The following is a 24,925-nucleotide window of genomic DNA, read 5'->3' as shown; positions in this document are numbered from 1 at the left end:
TAGTTACCCCTTTTTACAGGTTACATTAATAATACTTGATACGTTATTGGAACAAATTTGTAGGATTTTAGCTGTCAGCTTTATACATAATAAGTACATAACCACTTAATCAGTATCATGTGTTGTCAATTAGTTGGAGGTTATAGCAATGGCATCCCACAAACGCATATGACAGATTGAAAGTGAAGTTTCATAGGATTTAACAAACGTAAAAGGTTATCAACAATTAGTTGGAGGTTATTAGCTGATTTACTGCTGGTTTATTGTGTTTGATGAAAGAAACTCTGTATGTATCTATCTCTCTCGCTCTCTCTCTCACCCGTCTTTCCCTCTAGAGCTGCCCCTGCACGAGTGACACATGTTTATCAAGCAGTCCAAACTCCCAAACTCGATCAATTAATTTCCACCTAGTACGTACCTGCTCTCCTATATATTGTGGCTTACAATTTATTGCACATCGTGATCTGTATCTAACATTGTCTATTTCTGCTGTATTAAATACTTCACGTATATACTTACTTAATTCCATGTACATTTTTGTTTAATTTTATTCGAAATTTATATATATATATATATAGAAGACAAGTTTAATTTAGTTAATACTAAAACCTAAGTTAATTTATCAATTCTATCACTTATGGTTAGTCTTTGATGGTTTCATGGGACTTGTCTATGTAGCTGTCGTCACGTCAGGTCAGGTAAGGTCATCTTTGTCATTGAGAGAGTCGAAAGAATAATGGAGACAATAAAAAAAGTTCAATTAAGTTTAATTAAAACTACCAATCAAATATTATGACGCTTACCACAACTAAGAGTCAATAATTTTTCATTACATCGATCTATCATACTTATCAACATCCCAAGACCTTGCTATTTAACTAATTAACCATGATTTAGGTTTAACATGTTAATTATCGGAATTGGGAGGCGTTATTGATCGTTTAGATAGAATTGGCTACAATTTTTCTCCAAAACCATATTAAATCATTATTATTTTTTTTCACAAATCTCATATCAAGGTTTAGTATGAGTTAGAATTTAATTACTATTTAGGGGTTTAGGGTTTAAGATTTTTTTTTCCTTCAAGATGTATTATATTCTAACATTAAGAGTATCCAAAATACTCAATACACATTTTAAACAATGATTTAACATGGTTTTAGGAAAAAAATTATAGCCCCTACCCTTTATGACGATGATGGTGCAAATTTAATTTATGTTTTTCTTATCTTAATTTATGTTGCCATTATATTAACGCCATTTTTTTTCCATTATTAAAGACAATATTGATGTAGGACAATATTTAATAGTTTTCTTTAGTAATTAGGAGATTTAGTTTCCTTATTAGAAATTTATTTTTATTAGAATTATTAGTAGTTTTAGTAGTTAATAGGAATTCTAGTTAAATTAGTCTTTTACTTTTATTAGGTTTCTTTATTTTTAGTATTTATAGGGTTGTAGCCGTTTCGGCAAAAGTAGAGATGAATTAATAATATTTTGAGATTTCACCAAACTTTTTTGATGGATTCCAAGCTTTTTTGGTGGATTCTAAGTTATGTTGACTTAGTCGTAAACTAGGCAATTGATCTGTTCTTTCGCACTGCGTCAAATATTGTACAACATAGGAGCTGATCATCAAACAAGGAAAAAAAATATCTAGCTAGATTGTTTTCATACAAAATGTGTTATTTCTCAGGAAAAAAAATATTCTTGAACCATGCAAAAATTAGGTGGCTTTTGGAAGATTAGGAAAAAAGAGGTGCATTCGTTGGCCAACACAGTTCATTACTTGCTAATTAGGTATTAGATTGGTTATGAAAGTGGACATAAAACCACAGTAAAAAACTAAAAATGTTAATTGTATTTGTTGATCGACACTACTGAAGAAAAAAATTCCCCCACATATATATATATATATATTTAGTAAATCCATTGTCCCAAAAGTCAAAACCAATTTTCAATAAATAAATAAAATTAAAAATCACGAGGTCAAATCCAAAATCACGATAATATATAATATATACATCAGATGAACAAATCCTAAACCCTAATAAAAAAAACCTCCGTAGAACACACAAAAATGAAATCTTACAGTTGGAGGGATTTCATTGGTTGGTCAGCTATGGATATGTTCAGAAGCTATATATGACTGCATAGACTATTTCAGTGTATTATTATTATTATATATGTTTGACCAAATATAAGGAAAAATAGTGAAAACTACCAGTCAACGTAAAAGCATGCATGCATGTGATCCAAACAACAAATCTTAAAGAAAACGTTTTTACAATATTCTTAAACAGGAATTCCCACCTAAATAAACATATTCTATTTTCTTTATCGAAAGAGACAAAAGAAAAATGAAGAATATATTTATTTTCTGACATGGACAATTGGACATGATAGATTGAGGATTGGATAGGGAGTTATACTTAACAGCAACACAACTAACATGAAACACAGAACTAACGATTCAGTACTGCCAATAACGTTATCAAACCCTACCAATCTCTCTCTCTCAAGTCCCAACACACTCATGCTCAAACTACCAGTCCAAGTCAACCCTTCCTTTCTCTCTTTCTTCCTTATTATCCAACTGGTTATCCTCGTACATATAACATACCTCCATTGCCATTTCTCCATTTCCAGCTAAAGTAAGAAATCGATTGTGTAGGCATAGTGGGGAGCTAGTAGAATGAGAAAGCCTTGTTGTGATAAGCAGGACACAAACAAAGGGGCTTGGTCCAAGCAAGAAGACCAGAAGCTCATCGATTATGTTCGCAAACACGGCGAGGGTTGCTGGCGGACTCTCCCTCAAGCTGCAGGTATATATATATATCTTTTATTAATGATGAAAAAAAAAAAGAAACATTAAATTAATTAATTTACCCTGTTGAATCTCCTGAAAAAGTTTTAAACTCTTGAAAATTCAAATTGTTGGATATATCTTTTATTAATGATGAAAAAGATAAAGATTATATTAATTAATTTACCATGTTGAATCTCCTAAAAAGATTTTTTAAGACTCTTGCAAAGTAATATAATTTATGTATGCCAATATATATATGTATCTATAGGTCTGCTTCGCTGTGGCAAAAGTTGCCGGCTACGATGGATAAACTATCTAAGGCCAGATCTTAAAAGAGGAAACTTTGGGGAGGACGAAGAGGATCTTATCATCAAGCTTCATGCACTCCTAGGCAATCGGTGAGATTAATGAATGCACTATATAATTAATTAATTAATTAATCATTTATTTACACTTTCCTTTTCCTAGCTAATTATATATATGTGTGTGTGTATATATATATAAATATATAGTTTAGTTATACTAATTTTGAACAATAATGTTGATTAGGTGGTCGTTGATAGCGGGAAGATTGCCAGGACGCACAGACAATGAAGTAAAGAACTACTGGAACTCGCATTTGAGGAGAAAGCTTATGAACATGGGGGTTGATCCCAATAACCATCGCTTGACCCTTCAAACTTCTCGCTTTCATAATCAAGAACATAATAACAACAACCTCCCAATCCATAAAGCAGCATTAGGATCCGGTGGTACGCCTGCCAATCAGCCGGTGAAAATCTGTAATGATCAGCAGCAAGTATCAGATGAATCATGTGGGTGTGAGCAGTTACCTGATCTAAATCTTGACCTCACAATCACCACTCCAAGCAGTACTAGCACTTACTCAATACACAATAATAATATTATTGACCCTTCTTCAATACACAATAATAAAACAAATAATAAGCACACTCAGTTTGGTTTTTCTAGGGATCAGGCGGAATCGATAGCCCCTTCTTCAACCCTTCTTCTCTTTCACTAATTAATCTTTAGAATATTGTCTTCTTCCTTGTGGAGATTGTACTATAATGTAGTAATTGATGAGTAATCGATGCATTAAAGTTATATAAAGGTGTTCCATTTGCACTTGAGGATGCAAATTTTTTTGACCAAGCTTTTAATTATTAAACTGCTCATTAATTAATTAACATTGTTGATTTTCCAATGGGTCTTGGTTTGTTGGCGTTTATATTTAGAAGTGCTTATTTGTTTTTTATTTTTAAAAAAATTATTTTTATTTAATAAAAACAGTTTTACTATATATTTTCATTGAAACAAAATGTTACGACGATTTCAGGGATCACGTCATTCAAATTTCAAGGGAAACGTCTGTTCTATTTTTATTATAAAAATAAGGAAAAGCCTTTATGGCTTATACGTATCAAGAAAGACAAAAAAAAAAAAACTATTGGAACAATTTTGGGTGTTCTTGTGTACGTAGAGATCACATTACAGAGAAATACTGATTTATTTTATCCTGAGTGCGACGTTGATGTATACTGCTAACACAATTCAGAGACAGAACCACGAATCATCTTAAAGAAAGTGACCTAGTTCGTGAGTCATCCCATCTATCTCAAACTTGGTTCGATTTTTTCTTTAATAGATTTTTTGAGTCACGTGCTTCAATAGATTTCAAGTCTATTATATAATTTTATTATCATAAGAAAAATTAATATTCAAATCCTGAATCTCTCTATCCAATACCAACTTATCCGATGAGATGCGAAGATCCCATAAGCATATCTGCATATATAATTATGTATAGTTCCTTAAACATGCTAGCTAGACATACAGCATATACTAGGAGAATGAACATGATATTTCTAAATAAATAAATAAAAATGTAGGATTATGATATTGATTGGTTGTCTTCTTTAATTCAGTCCATATATACTAGGTAGCTAACTACGATGTTCCAATTACCAAACATTCAAAGAAGAATGAATTTAGGTACTCAAAATGAGTTTAATTTCATCATCCTGTAATTAATCATCCTTTCTTAGCAAATTGCATGTGCATCAAGCCACCAAACAACACGAGATCACAGTATCTACACACACACACACAGCATTGGTTGGAATTGATTGCAGATCTACATGTTTTGATTCATCGAACATTCAATTGCTCTAAAAATGTGTGTGTGTGTATGGCATTCAGATTATAGGGTATATTTTTCCTCCTCCAGATATCTGCTTCACATTAATATGCCCAAACAAGTCATATATATAGACACATCTGGTAGGGGAAGACTCAAGTGCGGGATTCCACATTTATTTAAAGTGTAGCATCCATTTGACATCATTTACGTGTAGGCTTCATCATGTGTAGGGTCGCATTTACACAAAGCAGACTCTTATATAAAGAAACAAAAAGAAGCCCAATACTTGAAGTTGGACAGGACTGGAGTATAAATGATTATCTGATTTTGGGGTGTTTCAAATTGGGGCCCGTATCATTATACTGAGAGTTGTGAAAGAAATTGATGATTGATCTTATAGTTTATTACAAAATAGATTTTAATGTAATCAAATGATTATATATATCTATCAACCGGAAAGAAACTCAACAACGAATAGATATGGGCATTACAAAAATCATTTGGGACAAAGACTCCAATAAAATATAAAAAATAATTTGGATGTAGCTGTTTTATACTTTGTTGCATTGGAGTTGGAGATTACTTACTAATTAAGTAGATCTTGCACACCTACCATGGATTGTGACTTCCAATTAATCCACACAAGAATGGTTCGTCTCTGCTAGAACAGTTGATGATAAACAGACACAGGTACTGTATTTGTTTTAGAAAAAAAGAAAAAAGGCTGTCCATGGCCATTGATGACAGCCAATGGTCGTCCATCTTACAAAACAAACAAACTACTTTGTTGGCAGCACGTCTCCATACTAAAAGATCGCTAAAAAACACCAAACACAAAAGTTTTCCTACAAGGCACAATATATATTATTTAAAGAAATTTTATGTCCACATGAAAACATAGTTACATCCTTATCCACCCCACATTGGATTCTTCATGTGGAGGACCCTCTGGTTAATCCACATATCAACCATTGATAAAGAATGATACATGGACATCAAACTAACGAGGTAAAGAATCGTAAATTTTGGGTTCACAAATTTAGTTAGGTGTGTTTTTGGTTTCCATGATTCGATTCATCGATTGTATTGACTGACGTCAATGGTGATGCTGAATGATAATTCCTAGAAGCTACCCATACCACCATAGATCACATTGGTAATCTTATATGAATTGGTGGCAAATGTGTAAGCTATCAATGTGATTTTAAGTATTAAATCCTATGAAAGATTCTTTCAAAACAAAAACAAATTAGTTGTGCGAGTTTTTCGGGACATTTAGTTCATAATTGTGTGAGGTTGGTGAGCATGAGATGATGAGAAGAGGAGTGCGAGGTGAGTGTGATATGAACATAGTCGTATTTGATATAAAATAAAGATTGAACACTAGTATAAAAATATTAATAGTACAATTTTCATATTTTTTTTAAAAAAATTAAAATAATATTTTCAAAACTCAACCAAACAAGAAAATATATTAATTTCATCCTCATTCCCTTAAGACCACTATGAATTTGTATTGAACCTTCTAATGGTTTTTCCCGTATATACTAAGTTTGAACTAGGAAGAAGAACTTTTGGACCTCCTTTTGTCAAACTGCCAACAATATGACATTAGAAGGATAAATGGATAAAGTGGAGTGATAAACCAGCAATAATTAGAGGCTTCTTTACAGCCTAGCACCCAGCAAACTAATTGATACATATACTTAATTGGTGTATTACAATTCATAATATTCCAAATCCAACTGTATCCTCTCCTCTCTCTGTCTCTGTCTCTCTCTCCTTTACACCTTGTCCCGCGAATCTCGCTTTCTCTTCACCGAATTTTTAGTTCACAAGTCAAATTCATTGAATTTTCCCTTCCCCATTTATCTTGCTCTGCACATGTAGCTCCGATATAGAAAATACAAGGGAAGGGAGAGAGCTAACCAAGATTTCGCCTGCAATGGACGGCGCCGGCGAGGTGGCGCTACTCGACTTGGTGCAGCAAATCTCTAGCTTCTCTGGTGGAGGCAATGGCGGTGAAGAAGTGCCGTCGTTTAAGAAGGATTGCACGGATCTGGTACGTCGGATTGCGTTGTTGACGCATTTACTCGAGGAGATTAGGGACTTCAAGGGGGATTCTCAGCCGTCCGATGCGTCTATTTTGTCTGATTGGGGATCCGATCTGCTACTGGCGCTTCAGGCCGCCAAGCGCCTACTATCGGTTGCGAGTTCCTACAGCTCTAACACCAATTCTGTAAGAATTTATTCTCTTCTTCCCTGTTTTTCCGAAATCGATTGCTTAAGAAGTAATGTACATTCGGTGCTTTTGGCTTTACGAAGCATATTCGATCACTGATTTGCGGTAGAATTTGCAGTGTTCTGTTATGTCAATTGATATTTCTTGTTTGTTGTATTGAAGCTGTTAACACACACATTGTTTGGATAAATTAACAGGTTTTCGGATGTGTTACGAGTTAATAATATCGACTTTTTTACTCGGGATTACATTGTAGTATAGATGTTGTACCTACCGTTCAGTTTACTGGTGGATCTAAATAAGAAATAATCTATTCTAAAAATATCGGTAGGTAAGTAAGCACCTACTGCAATAACTCCAACCTGTTTTCAGTTTAGATTAGGTAGCATTGATGAATTTATGATTTAAACCAATGATCATGTTTTTTTGATTGGTACTGCTGAACCATATTTATCAATACTTGATGATCAAACATCAACCTGTTACGATCTAAGTTGCAAGGTATGAGACTTGAGTCCCACATTGGTAGTATGCGATTCTGGTGTGAGGTTTATATGGGCATTGGGCTCTCCAACCTCACAAGTTAGCTTTTGGGGTGTGGTTCTCCCAAGGTTCATATCACAACCTTTGTACTCAAAATCGTATTGGTAGCTCAATCCCAAAATGTAGCATGCCTTGTATCTACAACAGTGTGGAGTTCTTGTTGAACATGCCAATCTTTTGTCAATCATATTCAAGAAATCATAAATTTAATCTTTCTTTGAGCAAATATTCAGAAACAAATCTATTTTAATTTTTCTGGTGGTCAGGCACATTAACTCAAATAATTTTGTAATTATGTCCCTGAAATCTAATTCATCTGTATTTTAGGATGGAGCTGGCAAGAGAATTGCTTTCCAATTTCAATGTGTGACATCCAAACTGGAGAAAACGCTTGGCAACATACCATACGAACAATTTGATATCTCGGAGGAAGTTCAAGAACAGGTACCAGCCAAGGAATATTAGTCGTTTATTCTATCTTTTCCTGGACAACTGAAATGTGCCTTAACATGTCTTCTTTATACTAGGTTCAATTGGTGAGAACGCAGTTGAAAAGAGCTGCAAAAAGATATGGGTGTAGTAATGCGAAAATGATCTCTTATGCCGTATCCCAGCCATTGGACAGAAAATTGGATCGGTTAGAATCAAGCAAGATGATTGAGCATAGTGCCAGTAACAACCACGAATCTCCAGTGAAGCTAGACATGGTTCCCAAAAGTAATGTTCCTAAGAGCCGAGGAGCAGATCAGATGGTTCATATACCTGAAAGTGCAAAGAGCTTGTTTACATCGTCTTATGCCTCTTTGTCAAAGGACATTGATGCTGCCAACCAAGAGAACTCATCAAGTACAAATCCAGAGGAAGTAAAAACACAAGATGTACTTGTAATCCCTGATGATTTTCTATGCCCTATTTCTTTGGAACTAATGAGGGATCCTGTTATTGTGGCAACTGGACAGGTGAATTCCATATCCAATTTTCCATGTGACAGATAGACATGCACACAATATGTCTATTATGTTTGCCTCCTAACTTTGCTTTCTGATGATTTTGCAGACATATGAGAGATCTTACATTCAAAGATGGATAGATAGTGGGAATGCAACATGCCCAAAAACTCAGCAGAAGCTAGAAAATTTAACACTGACCCCCAATTATGTTTTGAGAAGTCTAATAACTCTGTGGTGTACTGAGCACAATATTGAGCAGCCAACTGGATTTTTTAATGGGAAGATGAAAAAGAGCGACGGATCTTTTCATGATGTTAGTGGTGATATGCAAGCCATCCAAACACTAGTTCGCAAGCTCTCAAGCAGGTCAGTTGAGGTGCGTATTGCTGCTGTGGCAGAAATCCGATCGCTATCCAAGAGAAGCACAGATAACAGGATACTCCTGGCAGAAGCAGGAGTGATTCCAGTTCTGGTCAGCCTTTTAACTTCAGACGACAATGTGATACAGGAAAATGCAGTTACTTCCGTTCTTAACCTCTCCATATTTGAAAATAATAAAGGCCTTATAATGCTTGCTGGTGCTATTCCTTCCATTGTCCAAGTCCTGAGAGCTGGAAGCATGGAAGCAAAAGAGAATGCTGCAGCAACCCTTTTTAGCTTGTCACTGGCAGATGAAAACAAAATAATCATTGGTGCCTCAGGTGCAATTCCTGCATTGGTAGAATTGCTCCAAAATGGAAGTACCCGTGGGAAGAAAGATGCTGCGACAGCATTATTCAATCTGTGCATATATCAAGGTAACAAGGGTCGGGCTGTAAGGGCTGGGATTATTACGGCACTGTTGAAGATGTTGACAAATTCAAGAAACTGCATGGTTGATGAGGCTCTGACTATATTGTCAGTTCTTGCTAGCAACCAAGAGGCCAAGGTTGCTATTGTAAAGGCTAGCACCATCCCTGTTCTGATAGATCTTCTGAGAACAGGTCTGCCACGCAACAAAGAGAATGCAGCTGCAATCTTACTTTCTCTGTGCAAGAAAGAAACTGATAATCTTGCCTGCATTAGTAGGTTAGGTGCAGTCATACCCTTGACAGAACTTGCTAGGAGTGGCACGGAGAGGGCCAAGCGAAAGGCCACTTCATTGTTGGAACATCTTCGAAAGTTACAGCAGCCGTAGCTGCTCAAGTGGAAGCAAAGAGCTATTCTAACTTTTTCTATTTCTTTAATTTCTTGATTCCAATTATTTGGCTGCGATTGCCACGCCTTACCTACCTTTGGCCTGTGAACTGAGGATGAAAGCATGAGATACAAAGCCATTCTCATTGCCTTCTTTGTATTTATTCCATTTGATTTTTCTTTCCCACATGTAAAAAGTACATTTGATCTTTCAATTTCATCTGTGAAGAATGCATTTCCTTAATATCTGTTTTAGAGATGTTTTCATATTTTTCTTAAGTCTCCTAAAAATAGGAGAGGGTTGATGGATCTTGTAGTGGGCCGAAGAATAGTGGGCCTACAGGACAAAACAACCCAATAAAATCTCAGCCACCAAGCCCATTTGATGGCCCAAAATAGACAATATCAGACATTGAGACTTTTCCTTTAGGAAAGTCATCTAGCGATTCACAATCAATTTTGTGGCCTAGCAGTGTTGTCTTGTTTGGACGAGGTTATTTTTATGCCTCAAAAATCCCCCCCACAAAACCATTCAATATTCTCTTGGCCCACTAGTGGCGAAACCACCTCCGCCCACATCACCATTCAATATTTCTTGGCCCACTATTGGCCAAACCACCTGGGCACTGGGACCAATGTGAGTAGGATCGTTCAAAAAATAGTGAAATTAGAACCAAGTAGAATCAATCTCTTCATAAGAAATGTATGACAATTCTAAACCGTCGAATATAAATTCAAAATATTTGAAAATATATCGTCGGATTCGTCATACTAAATAATACATATTTCTGATTTTTTTTTTTAAATTTTTGGTGCAACGGTTGGACCACCAATGCTAAGTACACTTCTCCTCCCCGGATCCATCTAGTTTTGGCTGTTCTCAATTGTTTTTGTTGAAAAGAAAAGGTGGTTGGGCCTGGAATCCATTGAAGACTGCTCCATTTCTTAGTGGGAACATTTCAACAAAACATCAAACCAACATGTCTGCCTTAGCTTATCCAAATTTGGGATTAGAACAGAAGAATAGTTCGAAAAAAAAAAAAAAAAAAAAAAGGAGAAAACAGAGAGAGATAAATATCAGTGTCGCTTTTGGTTGTCCTTCCATGCAAGATCCAGACAAACTCCAAATAAACACTAACTTTTCCAGGTTGATGAGCCGGCTGTCAAATTAGACCCAGTCATTCAATCACAGTTGCAAAAGAAATTTCAAGAAAAAGCTTATAATTCCAATCAAAATTACTACTTTTATAATTAATTTACGAATTAACTTTCATTTAAATCATCAAACAGCAAGTCAAACTTCACGTGTGAATCAAATATGACTTGACCATGATTACCGTGGTCCGTGATTATCGTTAATTAAACCATATATTATATAATTAATTCATTTGATGCTGAAAACAAAATCGGATTACGTTGATCGTCAATCTTTAATTTCCTATCCCACCTATCACGGCTTTGTCGGAACCCGTGAATTTTTCTCGTCCGTACTTTTAATTCGTTCACATTAATCATATAATACTTGTTAGTTGTACTGAACTATTTGATTCCAACCCTATATACCACAAGCACTAATAATCATCAGATTTAAAATCAGAGAAAATTTATAGCAAATCCTTATGCAACTAACAACCCAATCTAGCTACTTAAACACAAATTAATCTACCTACACAAAGATTTAAGTGATTCGATAATATGTCTATATCTACAAGAACGTAACAACAATGAGTCATTGGCTGAGAGGGTGAACTTGGTCGTGATAACTCTTAGTGCAAGCGGGATGTTGTGAATTCAAGTCTCATGAACATTTTCATTATCGAAATTTGAGAGATGAGCTCTTACTCAACCCAATGTGTGAAAATCTCAACTTGTGTTATCTTCCCGTACTGGGTCTCAACTTGTCCATAAGGGTTGCGAAGTATTTCATGTGGCCCTGTGTTTACCAAGTCATTGTTCAATGAACAACTGGGTAAAGGTCTACTTGCACAAGATATATATGAACCAAAACCCTGAAATCATGGAAAATTTAATTATACACCAAGCTCCTGAGTTATAGTTAATTTGAGATTGAAAATGACTGGCTACGTACTTCAAGGTAATTGTCAAAGATGGGCCTGTGACCTTCGCCCAATTTTGCCTTCTTTATTGACCAATGACCCTTTTAAGCACAACCACCCATATAAAAAGTCATGAACACAACACATACCAATCTCTTCCTTACTTTTGAGAGCCTCATATACCTTTGCTAGTAATATACTATCTTTAACCAAATTAGAGACCAAGTACCCACAAATGGGGAACTCTTTGGGAAGCAAAAAGACAACAAAAATCATGAAAATCAGCGGAGAAACAATGAAGCTGAAGACACCAGTGAAGGCAATTGAAGTGGTGAAGGACTATCCAGGCCATGTGTTGCTAGAATCAGAGTCGGTTAAACACTACGGCATCCGAGCGAAGCCGCTCGAACCACACCAAAACTTGGAACCCAAGAGGCTGTATTTCCTAGTAGAGTTGCCAAAGACACCGACAGAGAAAGTTCCGAGGAGGGTTCGGTCGGGGATCAACATGAGTGCTAAAGACAGGCTTGAGAGTCTCATGTTGTCTAGAAGATCAATTTCAGATTTGTCCATCATTAAACCTAGTGGTGGTAGTGCTAGTACTAGAAGTTGCATTGATGAGACCGAGAGTAATGGTGTGATGAGGTTGAAATTGAGACTTCCGAAGGGGGAAGTGGAGAGGCTGATTAAAGAAAGCAGAGATGAAGCTGATGCAGCTGCGAGGATTGTGGATCTTTGTGTGGCAAATACTGGAAATGATGATGAGATTCAACAGCAAGTGCATTGGAAGAGTCAAAAGATTAGCAAGACAAGTGATCAGGTATATATATATATATATAATATATATATATATGCTTTGGTTTCTTTCTGAAATCTCTGATTTTTTTTTTGGCTCTTGGCTATTCAAATGTTGAAATTGACGTACATGATTTCATATAGATCACATAAAATATATGAGACCTACAATTTCATATAGATCATGTGCGTTCATATCAATATTTAAGATAGTTGAGACAAAAAACACTATCATGCTTATCATTTTTTAGTTTTTTTTTAACCTTCTACATTGATCCTGTTTTCGTGCCTAGTTTCATTCGTTTTGGTCTACTGATGTGTTTAACTTTGTATAATTCCATAATGGTAACTACTAATACAAATGATTTTAAACTAAAAAATTAATAATTTTTTTTTAAAAAAAATCAAATGAACGGGTTATTTTAAGTGATGACATTGTATTTTCTATCAGACAAAAAAAGAAGAGAAGATGGGGGTTGGCAAATGGCAACTTGGTTATGTCGTGTGAACACTTTTGATTCTTGAGTTTACAAATTAAAAAAAAAATACTACAAATATATAGAATAGGAACTTAGGAAGTGAAGCTTTTTTTTTTTTCTTCTTTTTTGTTGGGTAGGTGAGGCATTTTCCTTATGTCTCGAAAGGGAAATGGTCTTGAATTTGTCACTGCATATAATACCTAACTTAGACTCTACATAAAGTCTTTTACTCTGGAATTTTCTTTTGAGAAAAAAGTCGTTAAAAGTTTGGTCTAATTCTATAATAATGTTTATGAACCTCTTATATATTATAGCTTCTATTTCTATATTTCTGTTTTAGGCCAGAAATTATGCCTAAAATAGTTTTGACATACACACATATATATCATAAAATTCTAAGAAAAATTAGGTATTAAGTTGTTAGGATAAACCCTTCTCTAAATTCTAGCCGAACAAATTTTTTTAAAGACACCCTCATGAATCAAAAGTCTTGTAAATTACCCGAGTCATTAGTTGAAGTGATAAAAATGACGTGTATCAATCTTAGTGATCAAGGTTTAAATCTCTCATTTTAACAAAAAAAGAAGCCGCCATGTGAATTAGCTAGTAGATGGTATGTGTGAAACTGAAGATGTCTCATGGATGTGAAAGTGGAGAAAATCATAGTTGCATAAAAAGCAAAAGAAGAACACCTTTGATGTCTCATCCTTTGACATGGAAGTAAATGGAATTTAGTGTATTTTGTTTGCTAATGATTATTCTTATCCAATAACCAAATCATATTTACTGCCTTTCAGTGGAAGAGTTTAACACTCAAATTATTCTTATTAAAAAAATTAAAAGCTTTTAACACACAGTCAAAGGCATCATCTTTTTTTACATGCATTCACACTAAATGAAAAGTTTTGATTCGAGTCAAATTGTGACGGCTACAAATCCATTGTGGAATTTTAAAACTTGACTTTCCAGAACCTTTAATTTGTCACGTGCTGGTCATAAGTTTTGTTGGTTTAAAATTTGGAAGTTTTAAGAAAACTTCATGCGGTGACCTTGAAACTTGAAAGTATGAGGACGTTAGTAATGCCGCGTACATGTCTCAATGATACCGTAACGGCATCATAGTCAGAGCCTGCCTTCTTCAAATTCGTTTATAGGATAGGTCATTACTCACACATTAAAGGCTCAAACCAACCAAGGCTTATCCTCTGCTAATTAAGGCCCACTTGAGTGGGCCCGTCAGAGTAGACTTGCGTATAAATGTACAACACTTCATTTGGCGTTTGGCCGATTATTATTCCTTAGTATGCCATCCCTCATCAACGAATTTCTTAATTTATGTGTCAGTTGGGGAGTGCATTAGCCATTAGACGTGCTTGCATGTACGTATGTATGTCTATATATATATATATATTGGTGCGCCAAACACTACCTAATTAAACTGGCATATTTCGTATGATAACAGATGATGCTCGAAGCTATAGAACAAGGAAAAACAATTGAAGTTTTTGTTATTTTGTTAAGATTCTGGTAATCTGTCCATTAATTTTTGTATTTTGTTTTGAATGCTTATCCTTACAGAAGCGAGTCAGTTTCCTGCCAGCAAGTACAGAAGCAGAGATTCAAGTCGCAGTGGCTTCTTATTAGTAGAAATGTTGGTCATTAATTTTTAATCAAGTGGAGTGGAGTGGAAGTGAAGAATGATAGCCTTCATGTTCTCATCAACCAAAGCTGTTGTATGTCTCATTATTGTACATAGAAGAGTGTTTTGTAGCTGAGGATAATGAAAGAGCTTTAGAGTATTATATGGGTATGTAGCCTTGACAGGCAATATGAGAATGATAACTTCCTGTTTTATATCAGACATCTTTTCTTAGCAAGTCAATGAAGAACAATATCAAGCCTCCTTGTTTCCCTAACAACTAAATTTCCAAAGACCCAACTGAAACGAAACGACGCAACGCTGAGGGCTGGTTCTGGGCAGAGATTGCCTCCAGCTCTCTGGTCTGCTCATAGCTAAAGGAATCTATCATATAACACAAGATTCACATATAAAAGAACATGTGAACTGAAAACTGCAATCACCACCCAAGGTTTGATTCACATCACATAATGAAAGCATCCAACTTTCACATCTAAACCTCGAGAACCAAAAAAAAAAAACAGAACACTTTTCACTATGCACTGCACTTCCATTGGAACTTCATCAGCAAACAAAATCTGTATAAGTTGCATGAAATAATCTTGCTTTTAAACTGCCAAGATTAAAACAATAAATGTACATTACAAATAAGTCATTTCGAGCTATCTTCGAGGTGTGGTTGCACATATATAAAAAAAGGCTGTGCAATGACCTCTCAACAAGATATTTTACATTCCCCCTCTTCTATGCACAGTTCTTTGGGCTATATATGCCCATGCAAAAGCTTTCAGCAGAAAGAAAAGTATCTCCATGTTCTCCATTTTTTATCTGCATTTTTAGTCTCTAAACCTCTATTAACAAATGCGTCAATAACAAAAAGAATGCAATGGCTTAGTTCATAAAGACCATTGTTCAGGTACTGAGAGAAAATAGGAAGTCATTGCTTTTCGAAATCTTTTCTTGTATTGTTTGGGAGAAATAATCGTTGGGGAAGCATTTTTGGGGCCTCCAAGTATCCCAGATGCCTTGACCCACGTTTCCAAATGCTTGTCCCATGTATATTGCCTCACGAAATCAATTATCCCTGCCACTAGCTCCTTGCGCTCCTCATCCACACCAACCAGCAACGAGTAATCCATCACATCAACAGACTGAAAATGCAAGAGACAGGATATCTTACAGAAGGATTAAAAAAAGTGAGAACATAAATGAAGATATAACAAAACTTTCCATATACCCTTCATTCGGTTTAAACAGATCTGGGTGGAAATCTGATTTCCAAGCAGAAAGAACTGTGCAAACTTTCTCAGGTTTCATTTTTTATTAGAGGCAAATAAATATTTAAATATCAATTAATCAAAAGTCAACAATATCGAAGGCAAGATAAATGATGGAGGACTTAGCTATGTTGGAACATGCCATTCTTCCCTAAGGATTTGTATTTCAACTCCAGATGGGAACTTCGGTTATAATTTTACCAAAATGTTCTCTCTTCTTTTTTTAATGTAAAAGTTCCAACTATTCATCCATTGAAGAAATATTGGAAAAACACAATTTTGACCATTCACATCAAATCAAAACAGGGGAAAACAGTTATATTTCATGTCTGAAAAAGTGTTTTTTTTTTCCATTTTTGGCGGGGAGAGGGGATTCAAACCTGAATCTAACAGGTTGATGGTTTACCACTTCTCCCTGTGGAGACCACATTGGAGGTGTTTTTGACCATCAACATACTAACAAATATCCCTATTACTGGGGCATGTTCAAAAAATGCTTCTACGGTCGAATACGAGGGAAGAAAAGCTGAATATTTCTCAATTGAAGGCTACAAGAATTCAAATGCCATTCAGATCAATTGCTCTCAATTTACTTTAATTTTGGCCTGGAACAAAACAAAAATGAAATTGGGGAGAAGATGGAATTCAGATCTAGAAATATACCAAAAGGGGAAGAGAATTTGAGAATAAGATATACAAATGAGACATCAAAAATATAAGAGATGAAGTTTTACCGCCAAGAAGGATGTATCATTCCATATAGCTCTCTCCAGGTTTCGCTTGGCCTTGTTCCCCAGGAAAATGGGTTCTGTGCGCAGTGTCTCTACCAGATTCATATCTAGCAATACTCTGTTTGTCCCTGTGGTATCTGGATTGTAACGAGCTCGTGCAGAGCCCTTAAGATCATAGACTCTCGTGACATTTCTCCTGAAAAAAAGGTTTTCCATCACCAACAAATCCATTTTTGTTTCCTTGCCGCCTTTCAGGTGCTTTATAGTGACCTGCCATAATACCAGTTAATGAGGAAAAAAAAGATCATTGGGCCAGTCCTGAGTCCTCATACATGCAAGGAATGATGTATTACCTGATAAATACCAATAACTTTAGCAAGACAAGTTGGACTTCCCGTGCTAAGAGAGTGCATTAAATATTTGAAGTACTCTGGTGCAAATTCCTCAAAGGATTCTAGTTCTGTCTTTTTTACTTGTTTTATAATGAATCTCTCATCCAATGACTTGGCAAAATATACATTGCTTTTTCCCCCTTCCGCACTCCATCTCTTGCAACGGCTCAATGAACGTACAAAATCAACATCACTAAGGCAGCATTTCTTTCTAAGAGAGTCAAACTGCTTTGCAAAATAACAGGTAACAGAAAACTTCGCTTTGCCTCCAGCACTTGCAGATTCATCAGCAAAAGAAATCGTTAAATGTGGTGACTTTCTGGATTCCATAAACAACATACCCATGGATGAAGTGTCTTCAGAAGCATAACTTCCAGAATGCATATAATCCACATCCAGGGAGCCAAAGGATTGCCAAGCAGAAAACGCAGAAGATGCAGACTCTTCTTTGAAGCTCTCGTTTGTGCTCCACTTTCCATCATGCTCATTCGACCTATTTGCAACCCAATCATCATATTCCTTAGAACTAAGGGCATATGATACTATGCTAGCAGGATCATTGTCATAAACAGCAACAACAATATTGTTGTTGCTCCTCTTAGGAAGTAGCAATCGGGCACCTCCAGTCATATTAGAGACATAAGTAATGGAGGGATTGGAACTTGGTAATGAGTTCAACTTTTGCACCTCCAATGGCAATGTTTGCGAGTAGCTCCTCATCACACTAGAAACAGGATCTCTCAGCATAGTCCGGTAGTCTCCAGAAGCATGGAATGATCTAACTGCCGACAAATGCAATAAAGAGGGTGGCAATCCTTTGTGGATTCTTTCTTTTAGTCTTAGTGCAGAATCAAATGAATGAAATCTCATTGGTGACATCACCCTTTTAAAAGAAGGATTATCATTTTGACTAAGCTGCCTGACGGAATTAACTTGGAGTCCTTCCATCTGATGTGCCTGTGCAAGCTGAACTTTTGTTGAAAGGTCACTACCCGTCCATGCAGAATCTATTTTTTCAGACAGAATGGATGCATCAGAGAGCGCATTTTCAAGCCATCTATTACTGCCAGCAATATCCCCATCTGAATGTATTTCATTTTCCCTGACAAGCTCACTTGAAGGCAGCATCAAGTCCTCAAGAATTGATGGTTCAAAGGGTTTTAAACTAGGGTCCTTCAGCTCTGGCTCTACATCATTCTCAGGAGGGGGAGAAAATTTTGTAGCTGTTGAGACATTTTCTTCGTTACCATTGTTACTCTCATCATCCTTACACAATGGATCACTCGATTCTTTCGGCTGGGCATGAGATGCGTCCTCTCCCATACCCAGGACTCCATAATTTGTTTCAAGTAAAGAGTTGAGTGTATAAAGCTGACGATCCCAAACATGAGAACCAACTAAAAGTTCACGTCTCAAGCGATTCAGTTCTAGAATGTCCATTGCTGTTTGATCCAGTTGTGATGTGTCCATAACAGCATGTTGTAGCAAACCCTATTTAAGATAATAAAATTTAAAAGAGCATATCCACCATATAAAACAAGAAAAATATCAAAATATCAAGTTATATATATCAGGGCAGGCACTTTTGAAAACTGCAAGAAGAATGATCGATGGATGATGCTAAAATCGGGCTTACATAATAATCACTTATTTCCTTTTTAAGCATGTCTTTCAGCTCCATAATGTGAGTCTGTATCTCGCTCATGTCTGATGATTCATGTCCAATACATCTACTTCTCTGTTCCATGCTGTCAAGGATACAAGACAACTCCGAGTAGAACGTTTCCATTTCATGCATAAGCTGCAAAAAACATAGGAAGTGGAATGAACAACTATCTTGCGGAAATTACTAAACAGGTTACTTACATCAGGAAAGATGCAACTTGCAATCTAATATCTCAAAATTACCTCTGCCGCCTCTTTTCTTATCCACTCTTGTTGAATAAGATTGAATTCGAGTACTGATGGAGGCAAATAGACGGAAAGAATGTCAATAGGAGAGTAGCGGAAGAATGCAACCATGCTTCCAAACCTGTTCAGTCACACTTTAATTGATCACCAGAATACTCAAACATCAAGCGCTAATTAAGACCAGACTTCACTGAAATTACCCATAGTAACGAAGGCAGTCTCTTTGCAATGAATGACCACAAGGTGCAACACGATTGGCGGTAGCATGGTTTGAAAAGCTAAGCTCCAAGAACTTTCCAAAAGAAAGCCCCCAGGCAGCATCAGACATAACCACCCGACGAGTTGCTGGTGGGACTCCATCTATATGAGCACACCTTAGGCATCGATGCCACATCCATATTCTACCATCCTGTTCTCCAGGCAGCTTTATAGATGAAAGGCGTCTAACATTGATCGTAAGATTTCCTTGCTGATGGGTATAACACAGGACATGGGCATCAACCGGCTCTTTACATGACTGACAGCATGAAGTCTGGACAATGGTAAATCCTATTAATTCATAATATTCTACCACATGAAAAGACTTTCAGAAATATAACAAAACCAAAAATAGCTTACCTGATTGAACAGGTCATCACGAAGATATCTTCCAAGTGGCTTGTCAAAACAGCCATAGAACTTTATTCGCAAGAGTCGAGAGCGTTCACATACACTTCCTTTCAGTACACAGCGACTTGAGAAGTATACCAATATGCTCTGATGATTATCAGTGGAGGAGAAATACTTGCTGAAGACTTCACCTTCCTCAGTTCTGTCAGATCTTGTCTGTTCATGGATTTCCTCAAATTGCCTCTCCTCTTGAGTTGGTAGGGCAGAATCCTTTAACTCTTTGCCTTGAATCCAAGAAGATGAATCCCATGCCACATCATGTGCTAACTCATCACCATGTGCATCAAACATCACATCTCCTACCCCACAATAACCAGGATCAAAGCACTCAGAACATAACTCAGATACTGCATGACAAACAATTCCTTCATCGTGGCCAGAAGCTTTGGCCACTTGAGAATTCCTTGCAGCAATAGGGGCAGGGATGATTGATATGGAAGTATCAGTAGTTGTCTTCTCTGGTATGGTTATTGGGCGTCTCAATGTCATTTTAGGCAGAATAGCCCCTTCATCAGCAAGAAACGAAGTTTCCAGAGATAAGTGATAGGCTGCAAAAACCGCATATTGAACAACATGTTTAACTTTCTTTAGCTCTTCATGGCAAGCTCCCCTTAGCAGGACCTGCATAGGTAACCACATTGAAACCAAAGAAAGAGGATGAAAAAGGTCGCCAACTAAGAACCTGGTTGCCAAAGCCATTCAGAAAGACCAATTAATATTAAAGCAATTGACAAACTTAATCACTTCATCATGTATGATCTATGTTAGAATATGTATAAATGATGTGAAATGCCCAACCCAACATGTTAACTTATTGGGTTGAATGGCAAAGTAACTAATCTTAATATGTGTGAGAGTAGCCCTAGTGTTGGGTCTCGTTTGTTGTGCACATTTTTTTGGCCCGTCGGATCGCCCAGCCCACGCGTGAGGGGGAGTGTTAGAATATCAATATGTATAAATGATGTAAAATAACTTGTTGGGTTGAATGACAAAGTAACTAATCTTAACACTCTAAACAATAATCCCTACAGCAGAAATATATTATTTTGAAGCCCAAACACTCATATAGTCATATCCAATCATTTTCAATAAAATATTCATTGCACTTGCAAACAAATTGATCAATGATACAAACTCAATTCAACCATTTTCTGACTAGATCCAACTATGAGTATTAGAGATAGTTAGAGACATAAAACAAAGACTGAATCAAAATCCATCCAAATTCTCTAAGCTGTATACCATGCAAATACTTCCAAAGCATTTGGGGGAAGTTCAAGACGGAAAGTAACACGGCTCCTAATTTAAAAGACAAGGGCAAGAAAAGTCAATCATACATCCATTTTGGTAAAAAGAAAAATGCATTAACAGTTCAAGTACCAAATTATAAAACACTTTACCGTGCAACCTAATCGCCTTGGACACCCTTCAAAAAACATCAATGTTTTAGAAGTTTTTTTGTTGAACTGATTGGGAATCTCATGCTCTTCAGACACTTTCTCTAATCGGAACAATTCACAGTGTCCCAATCGTGTTATAGAGATGCTATCTATGGACGGACTGATAAGAGCACCAGTGCAACGGGCTATACGCTCCAGTAATGGCCTCTTCACATTAAGCACTAAAGAAATTTCCTTTGCAAGAAGATACTCTTGGGCACGTGGAGAGACAGTCTTTTCCACCAGCAGAACATTGGGGCGAAGAGCCTCAATCTTTGACATTATCATCTTCAGATGGTCATTTTCCTGTTCAACAAAAGACATCAGCTTCATTTCAGCTACTTTCATTTAACCCCCCAAACAGAAAGTCAGAAAGCATCAGCACTTTAAGAAATAACCTGTTGCATTAATGTGTTGAAAGATGCCAGCTGATTTGAGACACTCTGAGATTCTAGTGCTCCCCCCAAAAGAAGTAACCTCGGATTTTTGTATTCTGTGGTCATGCGCTTGTGCTTTATGTTTTTTGTACAAACAATTCCCCTGACAAGAGCACTGCAGAAACAGAAAGTAAATAAATAATAGATGCACAAGATAAAGATCCAGAGTATTTAAATGCACAACTCATACAATAACTTTAAACATGTCATACCTATCACTTCGACTTCCTGCGGCAATACATTTGACTTTTACATAATCACCAGGATCCATACTACCTCCTCTGCTAGTATCTGGTTTAACATAATTTGCTGCTTGCCAAGCGATTGTTGTAAGTATATCAAGCCAGTCCTCAATGCTCTCCTCTTTGCTGACTTTGATTCCCTCCCCCTGTAAGAGCTGAGACACAAGAGCCCTAAAATGCCCCTGAACCACAGCTCGAAGTGGTTCCTCGTTACCCTCATTCTGCTTCTCTTTAGCAGGGAACATGCCAGAAAGGCTACTACTGGATGAGAACATTGCGCCTGTGTCCCCAATATCATCGTCTTCATCGTCATAAGAAAAGAAATTACTATCTGCCTCATCATTTTCATTATCAGGGGGTGGAGGAAACCAGAGAAGATCATTATTTTCAAAATCTAATAGCTTTTTGGACTTCTGAAATTGATGCTGCAAAAACGATGACTCATCAGAGTAATCATCTGTATATTCTGGATCATCAGACCTTCTTGAAACAGCCATGGTTTCCTGATCGAAGGGACCTTTTTTCTCAGAGATTAACATAGGTCTACCTTCTTGCGCACTCTGTACAGAATGTGCGGCCCTATTAGGACTAAAATTAATCCTAGAGGGGCTGTCTGAAGGACTTGTTCCAACTGACTGAAAGTAAAATTCATGCCTAGCACTAGCAGTTCCTGAATCTACATCCGAAACATCATGACAGTATTCACTTGATTGGCTGAAGTAATGCTTCACCGAATTCTCCGACTCTCCATTGCTCCTACATCAGTAAATAGACATTAAATGTCACTCACCAGAAGAGGGGGAAAAAAAAGGTTCGAAACAAAGAAAAATCGCCAAAAGATATCATGCCTAATTTTGCGCCTTAGAGTTTATCTCGACATATTTGGACTTTCATAATTGAATTTCTCCAAACGAGTCCATACGCCAATTCAAATATCAAATTTTCACTTGCATGCAAAATAACCGTGATGTATACAATAGCAATAAAAGGATACCTGCTAGAAGAGTCAACATTCTTTGGAGGAAGGTGATTGCTAAATGAGGTTATACTCTTGCCAGTTGCTGCAAGAGCAGAGTATCCATAATTCTGTATCTCAAGATAGTGGGCAAGACGATCATTCTGGATCAATTTGCTACTCATGGAACAATCCATTTTTTCACCACTGAAACAAGGTGATGGTGGTTCAGGGCTATCCCGGGGAGACCTAAAAGGATGCACTTTCTCGCTGTACTTCCTCCTGTCTTCATGCGTTAAATGAATCCCATCACAGAACTTGCAAGACCTAAGGTTATCTCCACCGTCGAAATTCTTGGCATTATCTGATTCACAGCCCCATAGACACTTGGCACAAAACCAGCGACCACAGCTTTCGCAATGGTATTCATTAGAAAACTGGGTGAATTTTGTTTCACACTCACAACACATTTTTCCAGCGTTATTGGGCATTTCAAAATCACGAGACAAACGTGGTTGATCACTTGTTCCCCAGGAAATCCAAGACCTAACCTTCTCCAATAGATTTATTATTGAAGGATCGCGTATTCCCATAGAAAGTAATTACCCCACAATAGTCAAAACCAGTTCCACCTCTTCAGTATACTCTAAAGCTTTCTTTGTTCAATCATCTCCTAAATGGCTAAATTCAGTATTTTTCTTTTCCAGAAAAAAAAAAGAAACAAAATCTAAGACTCAAGTAGACTTGAATCCTTAGTTTATGAATTCAATAAAAGATTGGTATGATAAAAAGTAACACCCACAATAATAATGATGGGTGGCAATTTCAGTGTGTGAGAAACTTACAATTTAGGAGTTTCCCGGTTCAAATGGGTTTAAAAAGAGAAATAAAATCCTCCTAGAACCATAAAATACATCCAAGGAGGAACACGAGGGGGGAAATCCGTTCACAAATCTTGATAGTATATACACGAAATCGTATCACAATAGAACAACAGATTTGTCACAATATCCACAGGAACAGAGTTTCCCTTCGTAGAATCAATAAAGAAGGAACCCTAGAAATCCTAAATCTCAGAGAGACGGTAATGGACAGCTAGCCTAATCCAGAACCATCAAGAATGCGTCCATGGACCGACTGTCGCATCACTACAAGAAACACCACACAGCGATAAACCAAACACCAAGCAAGAAAACCCCTCTAATCAAAGTCAAAATCAAATTATATATTACTCAATCAAGAACCCAAAAAAAAAAGTCACAAAAGGCAGAGTAAACACCAACTGTTCGAAGAAAAGAAAGAGAGAGAAAGATTAAATACGAGGCAAAATGAGGATCAAAAGGAGGAAGAGAAGAAGTACAGGGAAGGTTCCTTTTCTACCGGAATCGGCTCGCATATCTATAACAACACCTTCCTCTTCCATCTTTCCCGGATACCTTACTTTCATCGTCCCCCTTCACAACTCTCTCCAACTCTTTATCATTTATTATTATATTAATTATTAAAATACTCTACACACTTTAATATGTATATATCGATTGGTTTTCAATTAAAGCACACTGACACACGCACATACCCTTTCTCTCTCCTTTGCGTCCTTCGCCATCTACTTCTCTCTCTTTGATTAATTACTGGTTCAATGCATTTGTTCTTAGGGTTTATAAGGGCTTTTCCCCCTTTTTTCGTGCGCCGTTAATGTCTGTCATTCTTTGTATTTTTGTTAATTTAATATCTGTATTATCTGAAACTCTTTTAATGTTGATTGGTCAGCATCCTTCGTAAGGACGGATTTTATTTATTTTAATTATAATTAATTTTTAATGGCGCCTTCACCAGTTAGCACCTCCTGAGAATATTGAATACTCCATTAATTTATTTTCTTCACTCGCACGCATTTACTGAGGTGCACGTGCTTAATGCAACTTGTATTGCTTAATGACAAATTAAGGTCATGATTAAGATTATAAAACTAATCACTAAATTCCAATCACACTTCCCAAGTACCAAATATCAAGTGCTTAATTTGGATGGAAAACACT

At 36.6% G+C, this 24,925-nt stretch overlaps 4 protein-coding genes across 5 annotated transcripts; 3 read left to right on the top strand and 1 right to left on the bottom strand.

Moving 5' to 3' along the window:
• Window positions 1–2,620: 2,620 nt before the first annotated feature.
• LOC120002754 (myb-related protein 308-like) lies at window positions 2,621–3,959 on the top strand. The gene is made up of 3 exons (XM_038851548.1): window positions 2,621–2,825; window positions 3,078–3,207; window positions 3,359–3,959. The coding sequence occupies exons 1-3, from the start codon at window positions 2,696–2,698 to the stop codon at window positions 3,831–3,833; spliced, it is 735 nt and encodes a 244-aa protein (XP_038707476.1). The 5' UTR covers window positions 2,621–2,695; the 3' UTR covers window positions 3,834–3,959.
• A 2,722-nt stretch (window positions 3,960–6,681) lies between these two features.
• LOC120002294 (U-box domain-containing protein 11-like) lies at window positions 6,682–10,107 on the top strand. Its single transcript, XM_038850991.1, has 4 exons — window positions 6,682–7,191; window positions 8,065–8,181; window positions 8,265–8,696; window positions 8,794–10,107. Exons 1-4 carry the CDS (start codon window positions 6,898–6,900, stop codon window positions 9,862–9,864), a joined length of 1,914 nt encoding a protein of 637 aa, XP_038706919.1. The 5' UTR covers window positions 6,682–6,897; the 3' UTR covers window positions 9,865–10,107.
• Window positions 10,108–12,054: 1,947 nt separating this feature from the next.
• Window positions 12,055–15,090, top strand: LOC120002043 (uncharacterized protein At1g66480-like). 2 transcript variants are annotated; one of them, XM_038850599.1, is made up of 2 exons: window positions 12,055–12,740; window positions 14,758–15,090. In XM_038850599.1, exons 1-2 carry the CDS (start codon window positions 12,156–12,158, stop codon window positions 14,836–14,838), a joined length of 666 nt encoding a protein of 221 aa, XP_038706527.1. In that variant the 5' UTR covers window positions 12,055–12,155; the 3' UTR covers window positions 14,839–15,090. The 2 variants fall into 2 exon arrangements, with proteins under 2 accessions (XP_038706527.1, XP_038706528.1); XM_038850600.1 differs by having other exon boundaries at window positions 12,063–12,740; window positions 14,773–15,090.
• A 303-nt stretch (window positions 15,091–15,393) lies between these two features.
• Window positions 15,394–24,563, bottom strand: LOC120002042 (putative 1-phosphatidylinositol-3-phosphate 5-kinase FAB1C). The gene is made up of 11 exons (XM_038850598.1): window positions 22,926–24,563; window positions 21,902–22,687; window positions 21,651–21,804; window positions 21,214–21,558; window positions 19,763–20,434; window positions 19,345–19,676; window positions 19,142–19,265; window positions 18,870–19,034; window positions 17,195–18,724; window positions 16,845–17,111; window positions 15,394–15,984 (listed from the first exon to the last, which is right to left on the bottom strand). Exons 1-11 carry the CDS (start codon window positions 23,477–23,479, stop codon window positions 15,730–15,732), a joined length of 5,184 nt encoding a protein of 1,727 aa, XP_038706526.1. The 5' UTR covers window positions 23,480–24,563; the 3' UTR covers window positions 15,394–15,729.
• Between the last annotated feature and the right edge of the window lie 362 nt (window positions 24,564–24,925).

This window comes from Tripterygium wilfordii, chromosome 7, assembly GCF_013401445.1.
Source record: "Tripterygium wilfordii isolate XIE 37 chromosome 7, ASM1340144v1, whole genome shotgun sequence".
In the NCBI taxonomy this organism is placed as follows: domain Eukaryota; kingdom Viridiplantae; phylum Streptophyta; class Magnoliopsida; order Celastrales; family Celastraceae; genus Tripterygium; species Tripterygium wilfordii.
The sequence above is the reverse complement of the archived record's forward strand: the minus strand, read 5'-3'. Positions and strand labels throughout refer to the sequence as shown.

Excerpts from the sequence above, each read along its gene's own strand:
- LOC120002754 (XM_038851548.1), top strand. The coding sequence starts at position 2,696 with ATGAGAAAGCCTTGTTGTGATAAGCAGGACACAAACAAAGGGGCTTGG. Across the intron at positions 2,826-3,077 it reads GACTCTCCCTCAAGCTGCAG|GTCTGCTTCGCTGTGGCAAA; the intron begins GTATATATATAT and ends ATGTATCTATAG. Across the intron at positions 3,208-3,358 it reads CATGCACTCCTAGGCAATCG|GTGGTCGTTGATAGCGGGAA; the intron begins GTGAGATTAATG and ends AATGTTGATTAG.
- LOC120002294 (XM_038850991.1), top strand. The coding sequence starts at position 6,898 with ATGGACGGCGCCGGCGAGGTGGCGCTACTCGACTTGGTGCAGCAAATC. Across the intron at positions 7,192-8,064 it reads ACAGCTCTAACACCAATTCT|GATGGAGCTGGCAAGAGAAT; the intron begins GTAAGAATTTAT and ends TCTGTATTTTAG. Across the intron at positions 8,697-8,793 it reads TTATTGTGGCAACTGGACAG|ACATATGAGAGATCTTACAT; the intron begins GTGAATTCCATA and ends ATGATTTTGCAG.
- LOC120002043 (XM_038850599.1), top strand. The coding sequence starts at position 12,156 with ATGGGGAACTCTTTGGGAAGCAAAAAGACAACAAAAATCATGAAAATC. Across the intron at positions 12,741-14,757 it reads TTAGCAAGACAAGTGATCAG|TGCTTATCCTTACAGAAGCG; the intron begins GTATATATATAT and ends TTTTGTTTTGAA.
- LOC120002042 (XM_038850598.1), bottom strand. The coding sequence starts at position 23,479 with ATGGGAATACGCGATCCTTCAATAATAAATCTATTGGAGAAGGTTAGG. Across the intron at positions 21,805-21,901 it reads GCAGGAAGTCGAAGTGATAG|TGCTCTTGTCAGGGGAATTG; the intron begins GTATGACATGTT and ends CTGTTTCTGCAG. Across the intron at positions 18,725-18,869 it reads AGGAAATAAGTGATTATTAT|GGTTTGCTACAACATGCTGT; the intron begins GTAAGCCCGATT and ends TATCTTAAATAG.